Below are 15554 nucleotides of genomic sequence, written 5' to 3' on the forward strand. Positions count from 1 at the left end.
AAGTGGGTAACGCTGATTTGCGTCCGGTTTCAAGGTGGTGAAGGTATGCCTAGTGAGGGGTAGTTATGTCTTTACATGTCTCTTGGGAGGTACAGGAAGCAAAAGCCCAGGTCAGATTTAATGGATCCACCAAAAACAGAACAGATTTATTGGACAGAAGTACAACGCATAATCTTTTTTTTTTTGGCAACAGTTCCATTGAAATAATTCTTATCTCATGCTGCCACAGAGCATATTTATCCAAATTATCTTGATATCTTTTTTTCCCCAAACAAAAGAAAAACTACTTGGTTATGCTGGATGTTTTCTAATCACAACGGAAAGGATAACTATAAATATTACTTTGGTAAAAAAAAAAACTAAATATTACTATCAATACCCATGTTCTTCAAGAATACAATTTCACCCGTAACTCCGTAAGCAGTGTTAAAAGAAAGAACAGAAAGTAACGCGAAGAAAACAAAAATGTCCACACGACTGTCCTCACTTCTGACCACCAGCCTCAGTTGGTTCAACCACCTCAGCTTCTAAAGTTTCTGGGGTATGGGGCTGGGTTACTGTGGACTGGAACTGACCAGGTGTGGACCATTTACCAGTGAGAGCCATACCCATCATCTCATATATCTTCCCTCCAAGTTGTGCTGGATTATCAGGCTGCACACCAACAAACAACCAAAAGATACAAGTTTAGGATTTCGCAATGGAAACTTAAATGACATTCAATAATATGGAGCCATGAGTTTACCGTAAAACCACTGGAAACCAAAGCAGCATCATACAAAAGATCAATAGCTCTTAGGGCATCTTCATCATCGGGATTTGTTTTAAATGCATCCTGAAAATTATCCATCAAGATTACGTTACCATAATTTCAATTTGTAATCATTACAAAGAAAAGAAGTGGGGATTCTCCATTTATCGTACATCCAAGTTCCTGATAATAGAATGGTCAGGGTTGATCTCAAACACCCTTCTGCTCCTCATGAATTCCAAACTGGATGCATCACCCATAGATTGTGCCTTCATCAGCCTGCAGTAAGTTTGATTACATACTGAACTATGCACTCAAACTTTCAAAATACATCATTTAATATCAAAGAAAAAAGATGACAACCTTTCCATGTTTGCAGACCAACCAAATTTTCCAGACACCAGGACACAAGGTGAAGAGCTAAGCCGGTTTGAAATTTGCACACTTGCAACTTTATCTCCCAATCTTTTCTTGATCCAGTCACACGTTTGGCCAAATTCCTGCTTCATTTCCTTTTCCTTTTCCTCATTCTTATCACCTGCAGAAAGAACAAACTATACATAACAAATTTGAACATTAAACAAGAACCAAGCTACGAATTCACACCATTGTCAACATTAAAATTGGCTCAAAAGAGAGACTAACAAATATTTGGTTAACTAAACACGAGTGTTTGTTCAATCAAATTATTGAAAGTTTAAAGAAGAAAGAAGTTAACCTAGATCCAAGTCTTCCTTGCTAATGTCAACAAAATTCTTTTCCTTGTATGATTTAAGATTTTGAATAGCAACTTCATCTATTGGATCCACCAAAAACAGAACCTGTAAAATTACATTACAAAAATCACCAATATATTAATTGATGGAAATAAGTACTTAAAAGTTAAAAACTATAAAAAAAAAAGCTTATACTTCAAGATCCTTCTCTGCAATTTTCTCCAAGAACGGTGTGTTCTTTGCACTAGTCACACTGTCAGCAGCAATGTAATAAATATCCTTTTGATCAGGTTTCATGTTCTCAACATATTCATCCAAGCTGATCAGTTCTTCATCACTTTGGGACGAGAAAAAACGAAGCAAGGGAGCAATACGTTTGTGATTCTCACGGTCTTCAATGCAACCCAATTTCAAGTGTTTGCCGAAGTTCTCCCAGAACTTCTCGTAGTCCTGCATACAGAACAAGTGAGTCGGTAAAATTTAACAGGAAAAAAGGTCATCCTTTTAAAAAGAGCTTAAGAGAAGTTATATAAAAAAAGACCAAAAGCTGATAGGATATATATAATGTTGATATATCTATAAGATAAAGCCACCTCAATTTATCCTAGCTCCTCTACAACTTAAAGAAAAAATGAAAGCAAACTGTATACAGTTAACAATTTTCAAAATAATAATATACCTCTTTGTTCTCACTCATGGATATTCCCAGAATCATGTCAAAAGCTTTCCGAACTAGACGTTTCCTCATAATCCGAACCTTCAAGCACCACAGAGTAAAAAAAATTAAGCAAGATGAAACTGGTAAGGAATTTTACAAGTGTATCCTAAATGAGAGATTCAGATGTAAAGTGTAAGAATATGCGTGTTGCCCTATCTACTTACTATGCGGCTCTCTTGAAGAATTTCACGTGACACATTGAGTGGAAGGTCATTTGAGTCAACAACACCTTTGACAAAGCTTAAGTATCGGGGGAACTGTTTAAGCAAGTAAAACATTAGTGAAGGATAAAATTATCAGAACACCATCCAGTTATTCAAGGTTGTAGATAGCAAAGTGCTTATACCAGTTCTCCATCAAAATCATCTGAAATGAACACTCTCTTCACAAAAAGTCTTATATTCTTGGTCTTTGGATTGATTATGTCATCCTTTCCAGAGGGAGCGAAGGCAGGAACATAAAGTATAGATCTAAATTCTACCTCACCCTGCAATAACAAACATCATCCACACATTTGTCAATAAAAATAACCAACACAATATTAGGTGGCAAATTACACTATGAATCTCCTATGGACATTGGAGAAAAATTGATGTTCTCAAGCTATGTTTTTCAGCTAAACTCTGAATTTGCATCAACAAATAAAAAAATCCACTATACACAACAAGATGGCACTTGAGACAATTAAATCCTTACCTCTGTGGTAAAGTGTGATGATGCTAATGGCTCCAGGTATTCATTAAAAGTCTTCTTGTAGAATTCATTGTACTCCTCCTTAGTGACTTCTTTAGGATTACGAAGCTGCATAAATAGAGTAATGCCACAATCTTCATTCAAGTAATAAATTTTCAATATAAGTGCAAATCATGGAATTGGAAATCATAAAACTCACCCAGATTGGTTGGGTGTCATTTGTCAGCTCCCAATCCCAGTACCGCTCAACAACAGTTTTAGTTTTCTTCTTTTTCTGTCATAACAATGTGTCAAAGACTCAGTCATGAGTCAATGAGTAAATTTGCAGAAGCTACACAATCACACATTCACATTCAACAGAATACTTGATTCAGTATATATGCAGAACAATCAGATTGTCACCTCAGTCTTATCATCTTGATCATCCTTTTTGTCTTCAGCTGTATCTTCATCAACTTCCACCTGGAATGAGCCCAAAAAGGATGAACTTAACTTAAAATAAGTCAATTTTTACAATCTAGAAGGAATGTACTTAACTTAAAATGAAAATAATACGGTCATAGATAGTGCTATCAAACTGAAAAAATCTGGATTGTAGAGCCATACTTCTTTGGTGTATCCCTTTTCCTGCCATGTGTATATTGGGAATGAAACAAATTGTGAATAGTTTTTCACAAGCTTCTCAATCCGCTCTGGATGAGCAAAACCTTTGTCGTCCCTCTGAAAGATAGCAATGGGCAAAAAGAAATCACATTTTTAATTAATCTCAGGAATAAAGAAAACAAAAAAAATATTTGATGGTCAAACAAGGAAATTATCAACATGCCTTAAGATACAGTGTAAGGCGAGTTCCTCTTGGAATCAGCTTCTCGGGATCTGTCTCCTCAGATATTGTATATGAGCTAGCATTTGCCTCCCCTTCCCAAACATATTGCTTATCGGATTTTGGACTCTTTGTTGAGACAACCACCTTCAAACAACAAAAAATTATATAAATACCAGATTAAACAAAAATATTTAAGAGCATCACATATTTACTTTTACAAAAATGCATACCCGATCAGAAACCAGAAAAGCAGAATAAAATCCCACACCAAATTGACCAATTAAGTTGTTGTCACCACCAGCATCCTTGCTATCCTTTAGAGCCTTCAAAAACTTTGCAGTTCCACTTTGAGCGATAGTTCCAAGACAATCAACTAGTTCTTGCCTAGTCATACCAATGCCTGTATCACTGCATAAAAAACATAAGTTACAGCACCAACTGAAATGACAAACTTTCAATCAAACATTAATCATATTCATAGCTATTTCTCTTACGTAATACTGATGATCCCATTATCCTTATCAGCTTGAATTCGGATATCAAAATCAACTGCCTCCTTCAACAGTCCAGGCTCTGTTACACTCAGAAACCGCAGCTTATCCAAAGCATCACTTGCATTGCTGCAAATGAAAATGCATAGATAAATATATGGGACAATGCAGAATTTCATAATATTCAATCAATACCAAGACACAGGCTTCTCTATTTTTGGATTTTTCAACTATCTATTTGGAAATAGTTTTCCAAAAGAAAAAGGAGAAACTTGAATACAAATTTTCAAAACAGATCCTTCAATTACTTGCAGCATGTCTGCAGGAAATCATACATGATACACCACAACCACAACAGCGCTTTAAAAGGGTGTAGATAAATATATTTGCACCAATGAAGCATAAGCAAAAATGCTCTATCAGACAAGACATATGCAAATACTACTCAAGAGCAAAAGAGCATACCTGATAAGCTCCCTAAGAAACACTTCCTTGTTACTATATAAACTGTTAACAATGAGGTCCATGAGGCGACTAACCTGCCATAGCCAAGGATGCATATATATTATCGAAAGTTAAGCTATGCTCATGACACTAGACTAGACATGAAATATAATACCTCAGCTTGGTACTCATATCTCTCGGCGGCTGCTGAGGAAGAAGATTCTGCAGCAGTTGATTCATATCGTTTGCCAAAGAACAAATCCCTTTTCAAGTTTGAGGAATCAAATGTGGATCTATCAGAGCTCATAATAGAAAACCATCTAGCTGCTTTGGTGTCATTTTCACCCGCCTGTGACTGCGATTGTAATTCCAGAACATCAGTAAGTTACACTACATAATTAATTAATGTTATCTAACTGAAAAGGAAATGGACTGGTAGCGGCGAATGAATAGTAGGGATTATGATATGAAGAGTAATTTGTAAAGCCAGAGAGAAAGAAATGAGCACCTTAGCTGCTAAGTGAGAAGAGGAAATGGGAGCAAGCACGTCCCGGCGAAGTGCGCCGCCACCGTAGCGCAGCAAGGCAGAGCGAGTAGTAGTAGTAGTAGTGGCAGAAGAGAGTCTCTGCATCATATTGAATTGAATTGAATTGAACTACGAGAGAGAGAGAGAGAAACTGCGTTTGTTTGAAAGAAAATTTGGTAGTAGGGTTTTAGAAGGGGTTTGCTTGCTTCGATTGAAATATGGCGTTTTGGAAGCTTCTCGATGCAGCTCGTTTACACACTTCCCTCAACAATACATTTCCCTTTTCGGTTTATTTTCTTTTTTCATGCCTCGTTTCTTTTTTTACTTAATTTGTACGACTATTATAATTTCTTTATCCTCCTTGTCAATATATAAATGTTCAGAATTCTTTCTTCTAATTCAATATGTTATTTTTCTGGTTCTCACGTAATTAAAATATTTTTTTTATCTCAACACTAAACTTATAAAAAATATCATATTTTATATCAATTATATATGTAACCAATATAAAAAATATTATATTTTTACACTTATGTATAATTATGTAAAAAATCATCATTTTAGGTTTAAGTTTATTCAAATTTACATTAACTCAAAAAATAATATATTTCAACTTATGAAAATAAAAAATGTATAATAGATTTTACACAGACAAATTTTAAACATTTTCATATTCATTCATGAGTATTAAAAACATAGTTTAGCATAATAATAATAATATTTATAAATTAATGTTTCTAATCAAAACTTCCATCGCGACCATATTCTTATCTCTTGAGAGTTGAGGCCAATTTTCTTTCAAAATAAATAAAACAAAGATTGGAAAAGATCATCTCACTGATAAATGGACATGGTGGGAGAAAGGAGGCTTTCGCAACGGTCCAGGAGGCCAGGCCCATCAGCATGAGGCCAGGCCCGTTTCCATGGGGTTATATGTCAAGCTGACAAAACTTGGTTGGGTGGTGGATGGAGTCTATGATTATTGAATTGGAGGCATAAGTTTTTTTAATAAAAATTCGAAGAAATAATAAAAATAGATAAAAAAGAGGCACGACAATATTTAGTGTACAGTAAAAAATCGAAAGAGTGAAACTCCAATATTGTATATGTATAAATGTATAATGCATAGAGTTGAACCAAAATTAGAATTGCGAATCTTATATAAACTATTTTAGTGTAAGAGGCTTGCTTCCTATCATACTTACGAATGTAAAATAATCCAAATGTATTGAGATTTTTTCTTTACAAACATTTAGTAGAACAGAAAAACACGCCAATGACATATTGAATTATTAACATAGATCTATTAAGAGAATTAGAGAATTACTGCACAACCTTAAATCACATGCATGCAATTTTATTCAATCGTAATTATTCAACTAGATCCTCAACGTCTAAGAATTTTCTTAAGAGTTGTCCAGTAAGCAAAGTTTTTAATAGTTTTAGAGAAATATCATTGGTGCACATAAAAAGATTAATGATTTATTTGTAGATATGATTTACTCAATTCTTGTAATTGATTTTGTACTTAATGAAAAAAAATTGCTGTTAGTGTATCTTAAATTTTGAAAAATGCATGTTAAGTACTTATGAATAAATATTAGAATTTAGTTGTTATTTTTAAATTCAAAATATTGCCAAATATTTTTAAAAATTATAAATATGATAAGATATCATCAGTATGGCATGCCATATATTTTCTACCTTTTGTACTTTTAATTTCTTAAGAATATATTAAGAAATATATAAGTCCGACTAAAGCCACCTTGGGATACTGCCAAATAAATAAAGAGCACAATATAATTGTCGTGTTTGTATGTCTCAACGCACGTGTTTAGACATAATTATAAGTAGGTGATTTGATATTGGAGTAGAGCATGATAATTTCATGTTTCTACAAAATTTATATATATATAAAAGATTTTGATCAATATAGCAATTATAAGTAAAAAAAGAAAACTAATTGCAAGTTTGGAAATGACTACTTTCGAGGAAATAATTACTGCACCTTTTTCAGTTTTCTCGATGAAAATAAATACTATTTCTTTAAAATAAGTTAAACTAAATACATATGATTTATTACTGAGTTTTTGAAAACAATTTTAAAAGCTTTAAACTTTAATAAATATACAATAAAAATGTTTAATGCTTTTAGCGGTCTTAAAAACAATTTTTTTTATATATTTCAATTAATGAAATGTAAAATAATATTTGATTAATGTGAATCTTATGCAAAAAAGAAAAATTATATCAGTATATCACTAAATCACAGTTCATATATGCGCGTATGTTACTTTAGGTAGTACTTTTTTGTAATAAAAGTATTAAATTAAATTACACGCCCATAAAATTATTTTAATTTATATCAATTTGTCACTTGATAATAACTTATATACGAGTTTATGTAACTTTGGTACTACTCTTTTCTTCTCTAAAATAAGAGAATGCAAATTAAATTACAGTAGTATTACACATCCAAGATATATCAAATACCAATTTAATATTTGAAGAGAACACGAATCTGTGAAATAAAGTCCAGCTACAATTGAGTTACGTTCATTACTGCCTTCTTGACATCGATCCAGCCACTGCAAAGTACTGTTTTCTGGTCTATAAATATGACGAGTTATTTTTGTATAGGAAAGATCATATACAATTACGAATGTCAAATGTCATTCACATACCTTCAAGGGGAAAAAAAGAAAAGCATAACTGATACAAATCCTCCTTGATTATTGATACAAAATGATGGAGATCGAACATAGGGTTATTATGCATCTATTATACAAGGTACTAGCTGGGGAAGCAAATTAAGACAAACAGTAGTAAATATATTTACAGATGAAGGGAAGTATCAACGTCTGAGGTATCAAAATTTCTTGATGTTGATGCTCCCTGTGGCCATAAATTGGAGGATGGAGGTGGTTTCATGTTCATGGTGTTGTGATGATCACCTTGCTTGTTTGTGAAGTTGAGGCCAAGAGAAAGAGAGTCATGGAGAGTTGGCCTATGTGGAGCCACCAACCTTGGTTGTTGTTGAGAGTTTTGTGATGATGAGGAGGTGGTCTCAAATGACAAGAGTTTAAGTTGTTTCCCCTCTCTTCTTTCTTTCACCTTCTCCAACTGTCTAAACCTTTCTTGAAGAAGAGCAATGGAGGAGTTCACAGTGGTAGGACTAGGATCATTACCTTGCCTACCCATTTGGCAGTGAGTAAAATTTTCAATCAGGTGTCTTCTTTATATTTTGGTGGGGTTTGGCATGTAGTGGTTTGGAAGTGCATGTATAGGAGATAATCATTTTTAGCTGTTCATCGTTTATTTTATTCATTTGGCTCCTTCTTATTGATTCCTGATGATAGCAACAGAGATTAGAATCGACTGCTGTTGGAGAACATGCCAAATAGATAATTGCTAAAAGTTAGTATAGGGGAAGGCAGGGCCGTTGGATGTGTGGCCAAAGGGACTTTTTGAAGGAGGAAAAGGGTGAGAGGTAGAGTCCAAATTGATGATGCTGAGTAGCATTTGGAAGGAAGTATTGTGGAGAATAAATGGTTAGGTAATGCAATGCTTATCTGGGAGGAGATGGTACTTCTTTGTTTGATCTTGCTGGTATAATACCCTCCCGTTTTAATAAGCATTAACTGTTGAATGCACTATTCTTGTTTTGGAGCTGGAGGGAGAGTGTGGTGCTGTGCACAAGAGACAAAAGGAACAGAGAAGGAATATTTTTGGAGTTTGCCATCAATGATTAAATTAGTCCTAATGTAGAGTCCATGAAGGAAAGACAGACAACTCAATCTACGGTGTAAGCATATGTTTTGTTTAACGATACACTCTAGCTACTTTTAAATTCTAGTTATATATAGTTGTAATAAATGTCCATATTTTTCCTTGTGGATTTTGGGTTGATATAAAGCCATAAAGCTTAGTTTTGTGAAATTTTAACCTGGCAAGTTGCTAAATTCATGTCTCATTTTTTTCATCTATAACCTGTAACTGTAACTAGGTAGGCTTCATAGAAGTTTGTGTTTGGAATGAATTTGATTGTTTCTTGACCAAATGCTGGATTGTTCACCATTCTTCTAATTAACATTGAGTCTTTAGGAAAGGAAAAATTTGAATATTGGGTGGTGAATGGGTTTAGTGGAGCTAACAATGTATATCCATGATGGGATTATCTTTAAAGATGAGATATTTTTTGCAATTTGAATGGTTGTGGTCTTGTGGAGTATCAATTGGTTATATGCATCAAGTTGTGGTCTTTGAATTGATTTGTGTTTTGTTAAATGATTTTATATGGTTTTTGATTTGACTTGTAAACTTGCAGGAAATGAGTAGGTTAAGTGTTAGAAGACAAGCCATGCAATGATTGTTTCTCTTACAATTGAGTACCAATTAAAGAATGAGTAAGAATATGGCTAGTTTAGTTGGATGGTAAAGTTGGATATAAAATTTCATAACATATCTTAAGTATACATGCTTATATGCTTAATTAATTCAGTGAAATATTAACGGTTACGATTAGTTATTCGAATAAACATTAAATTTTAAGAAAATAAATATTAAAAATAGGAGCAACTTTTTTACTCTTTAAACTAGAACACTAAATCCGTGCAAAGCATCAGTTGTGAAGTTTCAATTTAAAAAAATATAAAAAGTTAGTATACAATGTTACACCTATCCTATTGCTGGACATTAGAGAAAAAAAATCTAGAGCTTTTATACCATGCAAGGGAGAATCAAATTTTACTATTTTACCTAAATTTTCTTGAGTAAGTTTTTCAGTCAACATAGTGTTTACTATTTTACCTACATTTTCTTGAGTAAGTTTTTCAGTCAACATAGAGTGATCTATATGGGTGTGTTTGGGACAGTCACACAAATTAAATCATTTCAATAATCAATTATAATCAGAATCAATTTTTATTTAGATAACTTTGTCAATAAGTGATTTTTAGATAAAAAATTATAAGATTGATTTTGATAATTAAAAGAGAAAAAAAAGTTATAAATTCGAATCATTTCACTGACATAAATTAACAAATTACTTCCTTTGTCTCAAAAAGACTAATATTTAAGGTATTTTCACACATAGCAATAAAGTAAATATTCTAAGAAAATTAATATATATTATGGGATAATTTTATTAAAATTTCCTTCTTCTTTCTCTTAATTTCAATAAATTTATTATTAAATTTTCTAAGACAACATTGTTTATTACAGGACAAAATTGAAATAAATGTTTAAATATCTCATTTGAAAAGTGAAAACATCAATTAATTTGGAATTTTTTCAAAGGCTACAAAAGGAGTAATAACTAACATTGACCTTTAAAAAAGAGTGATTTTAAGATAATTATAATAAAAACTGATTACAAAGATAATCCAGAGATACATTGAACTCAGCTAAACACAATAACTAAGCTTGTTAGTAGAAAAGTAACAATCATTAAATGCTCTCCTATTTCCAACAAAAAGGTACAGTAAGGGGTTTTTAAATTGTTGCAGGGTCGTTGATCACACCCAGGAAATCATCTTTTATGCAGAACTACAAAAAAGAAAAAAGTTATGCATTATATCAGTTAAATGAGTTCTAGAAAACATTGAAACTGAAAATCAGATAAATATTCAATATCCAAAGGAAAAAATGATTTGTATCTCGTTATTTGTCATTTTAAAAACATGACACTGTCACAGTTCATATCTATAGTCATACAACCGAACGGAAGGAAAACATAGGCTAAGCATGTTCAAGAGTATTAAAACTTTATTAGCATACAAACTAGTATCGTATGCTCGCTAAAACTTCAATTAGGCTACAAGGCCATAGACAAGAGTTCTTTTAAGACATGTTCACACATGGCATACAACATAATCATGGCAGGAACAATACAGTCAACCAGTAACATCAGCAATGTGGTAAACATATTATCATTTTCATTGCATGCAGTAACTGGAGAATTTGTGATCACAATTTTCTCACAACTTTTGTGAGTCACAACGTTCAAGATTTTAGAAATGAAGTAAAGCTGCACCATTGAATAGTAATGATTCTTGCATACCACAAAAGCACACGGTAAATTCATAACTCCCTCAGGGTAGCAAATAACTTGCTTGGTAGTAACCTTAATATTCCATGTGGATAACTTTTGAAATGGATAAAATTTAAATAGTGATAAAAGAGTTACCAACACAGTAAATTACTAGCTAATGGAGCATAAACTAGCATTCCACAAATTTCTTTACTATTATAAATTCCTCCACAAATTTCATGATATGCACAAATACTAGGGCTAAGCCAGTGATCATTAGCTAAATATTAAAATTAGCAAAAACTAAAAGGCTCTTTTGGGAGGAATTTAATAATTTATAATAGTAAAGAAATTTGTGGAGAAACAAAAGCTATATTTGCTACTGAGCTAAAAATGCTTTCCTAATCATTCAAATTTCTCAAAGCAGAATTTAGCATAAAGCTAGGAGTTATAAGGTTGGCTGTAGGTGAAGGGAGAAGGGGGGGGAGGGAGAGGTCATGGGTTCAAATCCCTCCCGCCAACATTCTAACAACTAACATTTGCTTATATATATATATAAAAAGAAGCATAATATATATAGAAGAGACATAATATATATAGAAGTACAATTTCAGTAGGATCCACTCGAGTCCCGATTATCTTTAGCCTCACTTCACTATCTTTTTGAATCTTAACCTGCAAAAGACCAATCGATTAGTAGTATAAATAATCATAAAAAAAAACAAGACAAAAAAAAAAAGAAAACAATTTGCTCTCTTCTTTTCCATTGAGGAAGTTATAAATGAGATATACTGATCCATCTGAAGTAGTGTAATTTGGCAAGTCTCCAGACTGGAACTCCATATCATCCGGAATCAACTAAGTGGGGCAAAAAGGGTCTTAACAAACAAAAATATATATAAAGGTAAAAGTACCACTACAAGTTGAAAATTATCCATTGCAAAGTAATGGCATATTCTATCTTAAATTAATTTAAAAAGAAAAGAAAAGAAACAGAAAATAATCCTTGGTAATTCTAAACATTACCAATACAAGGAATAATTGGCTGACAATGATCATCTTAAAAAAAACAAACAATACAAGGAATTTTTCCTGTGTTTATGAAAACTGGATTCATGCACCGGTTATTTCTATTTGGCCAATCTCAAATTTGCACAATCATCTTTATTCTGGACCCAAAACTGCTACATCAAATAGTTACAGAAGTCCATTGACATAATTAAGTTTCGAGCTGAATAATTCATTTCATGGTCAAGATCTTCATGCTAATAAAAGTCATTTCTCTTGGAAAAGAAATCAGATAGGCATAATAACATTAACCCATGCTGTATGGGTACAAATATACATATATGATAAGGATACATCCCATACGCAAAGACATATTACATTAAATAAAAGAAATTAAGAAACAGGTATGACAATACATAATATTATATATATATATATATATATATATATATATATATATATATATATATATATATATGTATATATATATATTTGAATGAATTTATCTATATGTGGTCATCCTATCCTACCCCAAAATCCTGGCATTCTCACTCTCCCAAGTTCCTATGTGATAATTTGGAGGAATGGAGGCTGCCAAGTACTTCTGAGGGGGATGGATAACCCAAAACCTCATTCATAATATTTTGACATAGTCAAAAAACTTGCATTGCATTCCAATAGCAACAATAATAAATGACAAACATAATTTTGGCTTTCAAAATTGAAAACTTGCCTAGCATTCCAATGACAGGAACAATAAAGGAAAAAAAAATCAATATTCAAAATGAGGAACAATAGTAACAATCTTTTAGATATATAACATGGAGATAATAGAGACCACTTCTTAAAGATTATTAAAGACAAACTTACCTGGTTTGAAACAAAGATTTGGACAGGTCCAGCTTCAGCAAAAAATCCCATCTGCACAAACAGAACTCAACAGTCATAAACCACAATCTCCACAAGTTAGAGTTACACAGCTTGATTACTCTAAAGAGCAAGGAACTGTATAAACCTTGTTCACCATGGTATCAACAGCTTCTATGTTTTCTATCACGAATTAAGCCTGGAAATGGTCTGAAGACAACACATTGGTACTTAACTGGAAATGTCACAAACCCTGTTCCATCATGAATCAAGCCTTTCCCTATGTTTTCTATCCCTGTAACCGCCACCACAAATTTATGTCTACCACTGCATAATAGTTGAAAATCCAAATTTTACATCCATCTAAGGTCCAAATCAGTCACTTAAGGATAAATACTTTTCTCTGATCTAAATTATGTATTGTCCAAACAAATGCACAAGAAAAATTACTCTTATTAACATGTATTACTGGATAGTGGGTAAAAAACAAAGGCTCATGCCAGAGGGCAAGGATGAGATGAAGGGTTCTTAACTCAGGGAATTGAGTCCTAGTTACTTGAGGTTGGGGATTTGGGTTATTGTGATTATTTTGGTGTTACTTTATTGCAATTGCAGATGTTTCTATCTTGAGGTGGCCTTTCAAGTGTACTTTTATTTCATGCTTCATTGTTTCTTTAAGTTTAATAAGAGAGAGAAACCCAAGACAAAGTTAGCACTTATTCATTGGGTAACTGTCTGCTAACTTTCACAACTTCAAGCATCTCGAAAAGCTTATCATTGTCAAAGGACTCAAGTTAAGGGAGTGTATGAGAGAAATAGTATGGTTAACTGATTAACTTATTTCATCTTCTTTCCCATTTTAGCACAACTCATTTTCTAGTGGAAAAAAAAAATATTGAAAGGATCTTAAGGGGAATCACCTGCAAGTGCCTTTCACATCTTTCATTAGTTTGGAAACAAGATTATCACGAATGTTACAACCAAAGTAGCGAGGATGCAGCTGCATCTTTCGCTCCAGCACTATGTGGAAAAACATTTTCGTGTTTCTTCTTTTCCCTCCCTTCTTGCCCAATCTGGACAGCTAGTTACTTACTACTGGCCGAAAAACACAGAATAAGAATAGATTTGGAAAATACAATTAAAAAAGCTCAAATGCATATATCAGAATGGGAAGTAATGCATTACTAATTTTTATCACAAAAAGTAATATTACCACATACAATTATGCGGAACCCACTAGGGTCGGCCTAGTAGTGAGGGATTGGAATAGTGTCCATAAGATCATAGGTTTGAATCTCAGTGTCATCATTATAGACGCACAACAACAAAAAATATACAATTACGCATATAAAACTGACGAATGGAAAATCCAATGAAGGTTATGTTCAATATTCCTGAATACAGTGCGAAACAAAGATTGTTACACTAAAAGCCAGCAACAGAACACAGAACACACACAAAAACAAAAACAAAAAAAAATGAAGCCTTTTAAGACTCTGCTCAAGCAAACAAGCACTCTGGATCCAAAATGAAGGGCAAAAAAATTTCAAGCTTTGGCACACAAACAAGAATAACCGGAAGAGAATGCACATTTGTGATGAAGAACAGTCACAGTGAACAAGAAGCAGAACCAAGAAGAGAAGCCATAATAATTTTCAAAGGAATGAGATGTTTAGCTATGTTCACACTCTCACGTCCACGCAGAAAAGTGAAAACGGTAAACTTCAATTTGAGTCACCCTTCCCGAACCTCGAGTATAATCCCTAAATCCCACATAAATTGTAACTTATTAATTTATTCAATTATTAATTATATTTATATTTATCAGAAATTTAATTTATTACTACATTAACATTCTTTTTTGAAAAATTAAAACAATAAACACTGAATAAATAATCCTTACTGATAATTTTTCTTTTTTATTTAGCATGATAACAGAAGGGTATTTACATTAGATTACTACAATAGATAATTCACTAAGGTCAACTTATAATGAAAGGGTCATTAAGTAGTTTGCAAGACAGTTTAGGTTTAAACTTTATTTCTGTGTACACCAAAACATATCGCTGCAACTGATACAGAACTTTTAATTTGTTGCTTTACATTCTCATTGGTTCCGATAAAAAAAATTAAAAAAAGAAGATTAGTATTGAGAAAGAAATTGGAAAAAAAAAAGTAATTCGTGATTTGATTTCACAAAGAAATGGGAGATTAAAAAAATCTAAAATCGTATGCTATTTGTATTCTTTCCAAATGAGCAAAAAGAAAGTGGTAAGCTAAGAGTACTTGTTTTTTTTGTTTTCAAATCATAGCTTTTGCATTACTACCTTCCCCTTCATCACTTCTTTGTTTTTTAATTTTCTTATGACTTACTACATTATTGACGCATTTAGATGGATACATTGAATGCCCGCCTGCTCTTTCTCTTGTTGTGGCCTTGTGGGCTTTGGATGTTGTTGGTAATGGAAGATGGATTCATTCGT

The 15554-nt window shown here is 32.7% G+C and overlaps 2 protein-coding genes and 1 pseudogene across 2 annotated transcripts; all 3 read right to left on the reverse strand.

Annotated features, from left to right (window-relative positions):
- Positions 1 to 342: 342 nt before the first annotated feature.
- Positions 343 to 5440, reverse strand: LOC100806710 (HSP90 superfamily protein). Its single transcript, XM_003545027.5, has 19 exons — positions 5148 to 5440; positions 4815 to 4994; positions 4661 to 4734; positions 4199 to 4324; positions 3935 to 4112; positions 3705 to 3848; positions 3485 to 3598; positions 3281 to 3340; positions 3078 to 3152; positions 2882 to 2986; positions 2532 to 2672; positions 2350 to 2442; positions 2147 to 2224; positions 1663 to 1917; positions 1470 to 1572; positions 1115 to 1289; positions 925 to 1030; positions 746 to 835; positions 343 to 654 (listed from the first exon to the last, which is right to left on the reverse strand). The coding sequence occupies exons 1-19, from the start codon at positions 5271 to 5273 to the stop codon at positions 484 to 486; spliced, it is 2394 nt and encodes a 797-aa protein (XP_003545075.4). The 5' UTR covers positions 5274 to 5440; the 3' UTR covers positions 343 to 483.
- Positions 5441 to 7821: 2381 nt separating this feature from the next.
- Positions 7822 to 8387, reverse strand: LOC102661291 (uncharacterized). The gene has a single exon (XM_006595606.4). The coding sequence runs from the start codon at positions 8364 to 8366 to the stop codon at positions 8001 to 8003; it is 366 nt and encodes a 121-aa protein (XP_006595669.1). The 5' UTR covers positions 8367 to 8387; the 3' UTR covers positions 7822 to 8000.
- A 2087-nt stretch (positions 8388 to 10474) lies between these two features.
- On the reverse strand, positions 10475 to 15508 carry LOC100817388 (DNA-directed RNA polymerase II subunit RPB7-like; annotated as a pseudogene).
- Positions 15509 to 15554: the final 46 nt, after the last annotated feature.

Source organism: Glycine max, chromosome 14, assembly GCF_000004515.6.
Source record: "Glycine max cultivar Williams 82 chromosome 14, Glycine_max_v4.0, whole genome shotgun sequence".
Lineage (NCBI taxonomy): Eukaryota > Viridiplantae > Streptophyta > Magnoliopsida > Fabales > Fabaceae > Glycine > Glycine max.

Bases quoted from the DNA above. Each gene is read 5' to 3' on its own strand.
- LOC100806710 (XM_003545027.5), bottom strand. From the start codon at position 5,273: ATGATGCAGAGACTCTCTTCTGCCACTACTACTACTACTACTCGCTCT. The intron at 4,995-5,147 runs GTGCTCATTTCT...TTACAATCGCAG, and splicing joins CTTCTCACTTAGCAGCTAAG to TCACAGGCGGGTGAAAATGA. The intron at 4,113-4,198 runs GTAAGAGAAATA...TTTTTTATGCAG, and splicing joins AATGGGATCATCAGTATTAC to TGATACAGGCATTGGTATGA.
- LOC102661291 (XM_006595606.4), bottom strand. From the start codon at position 8,366: ATGGGTAGGCAAGGTAATGATCCTAGTCCTACCACTGTGAACTCCTCC.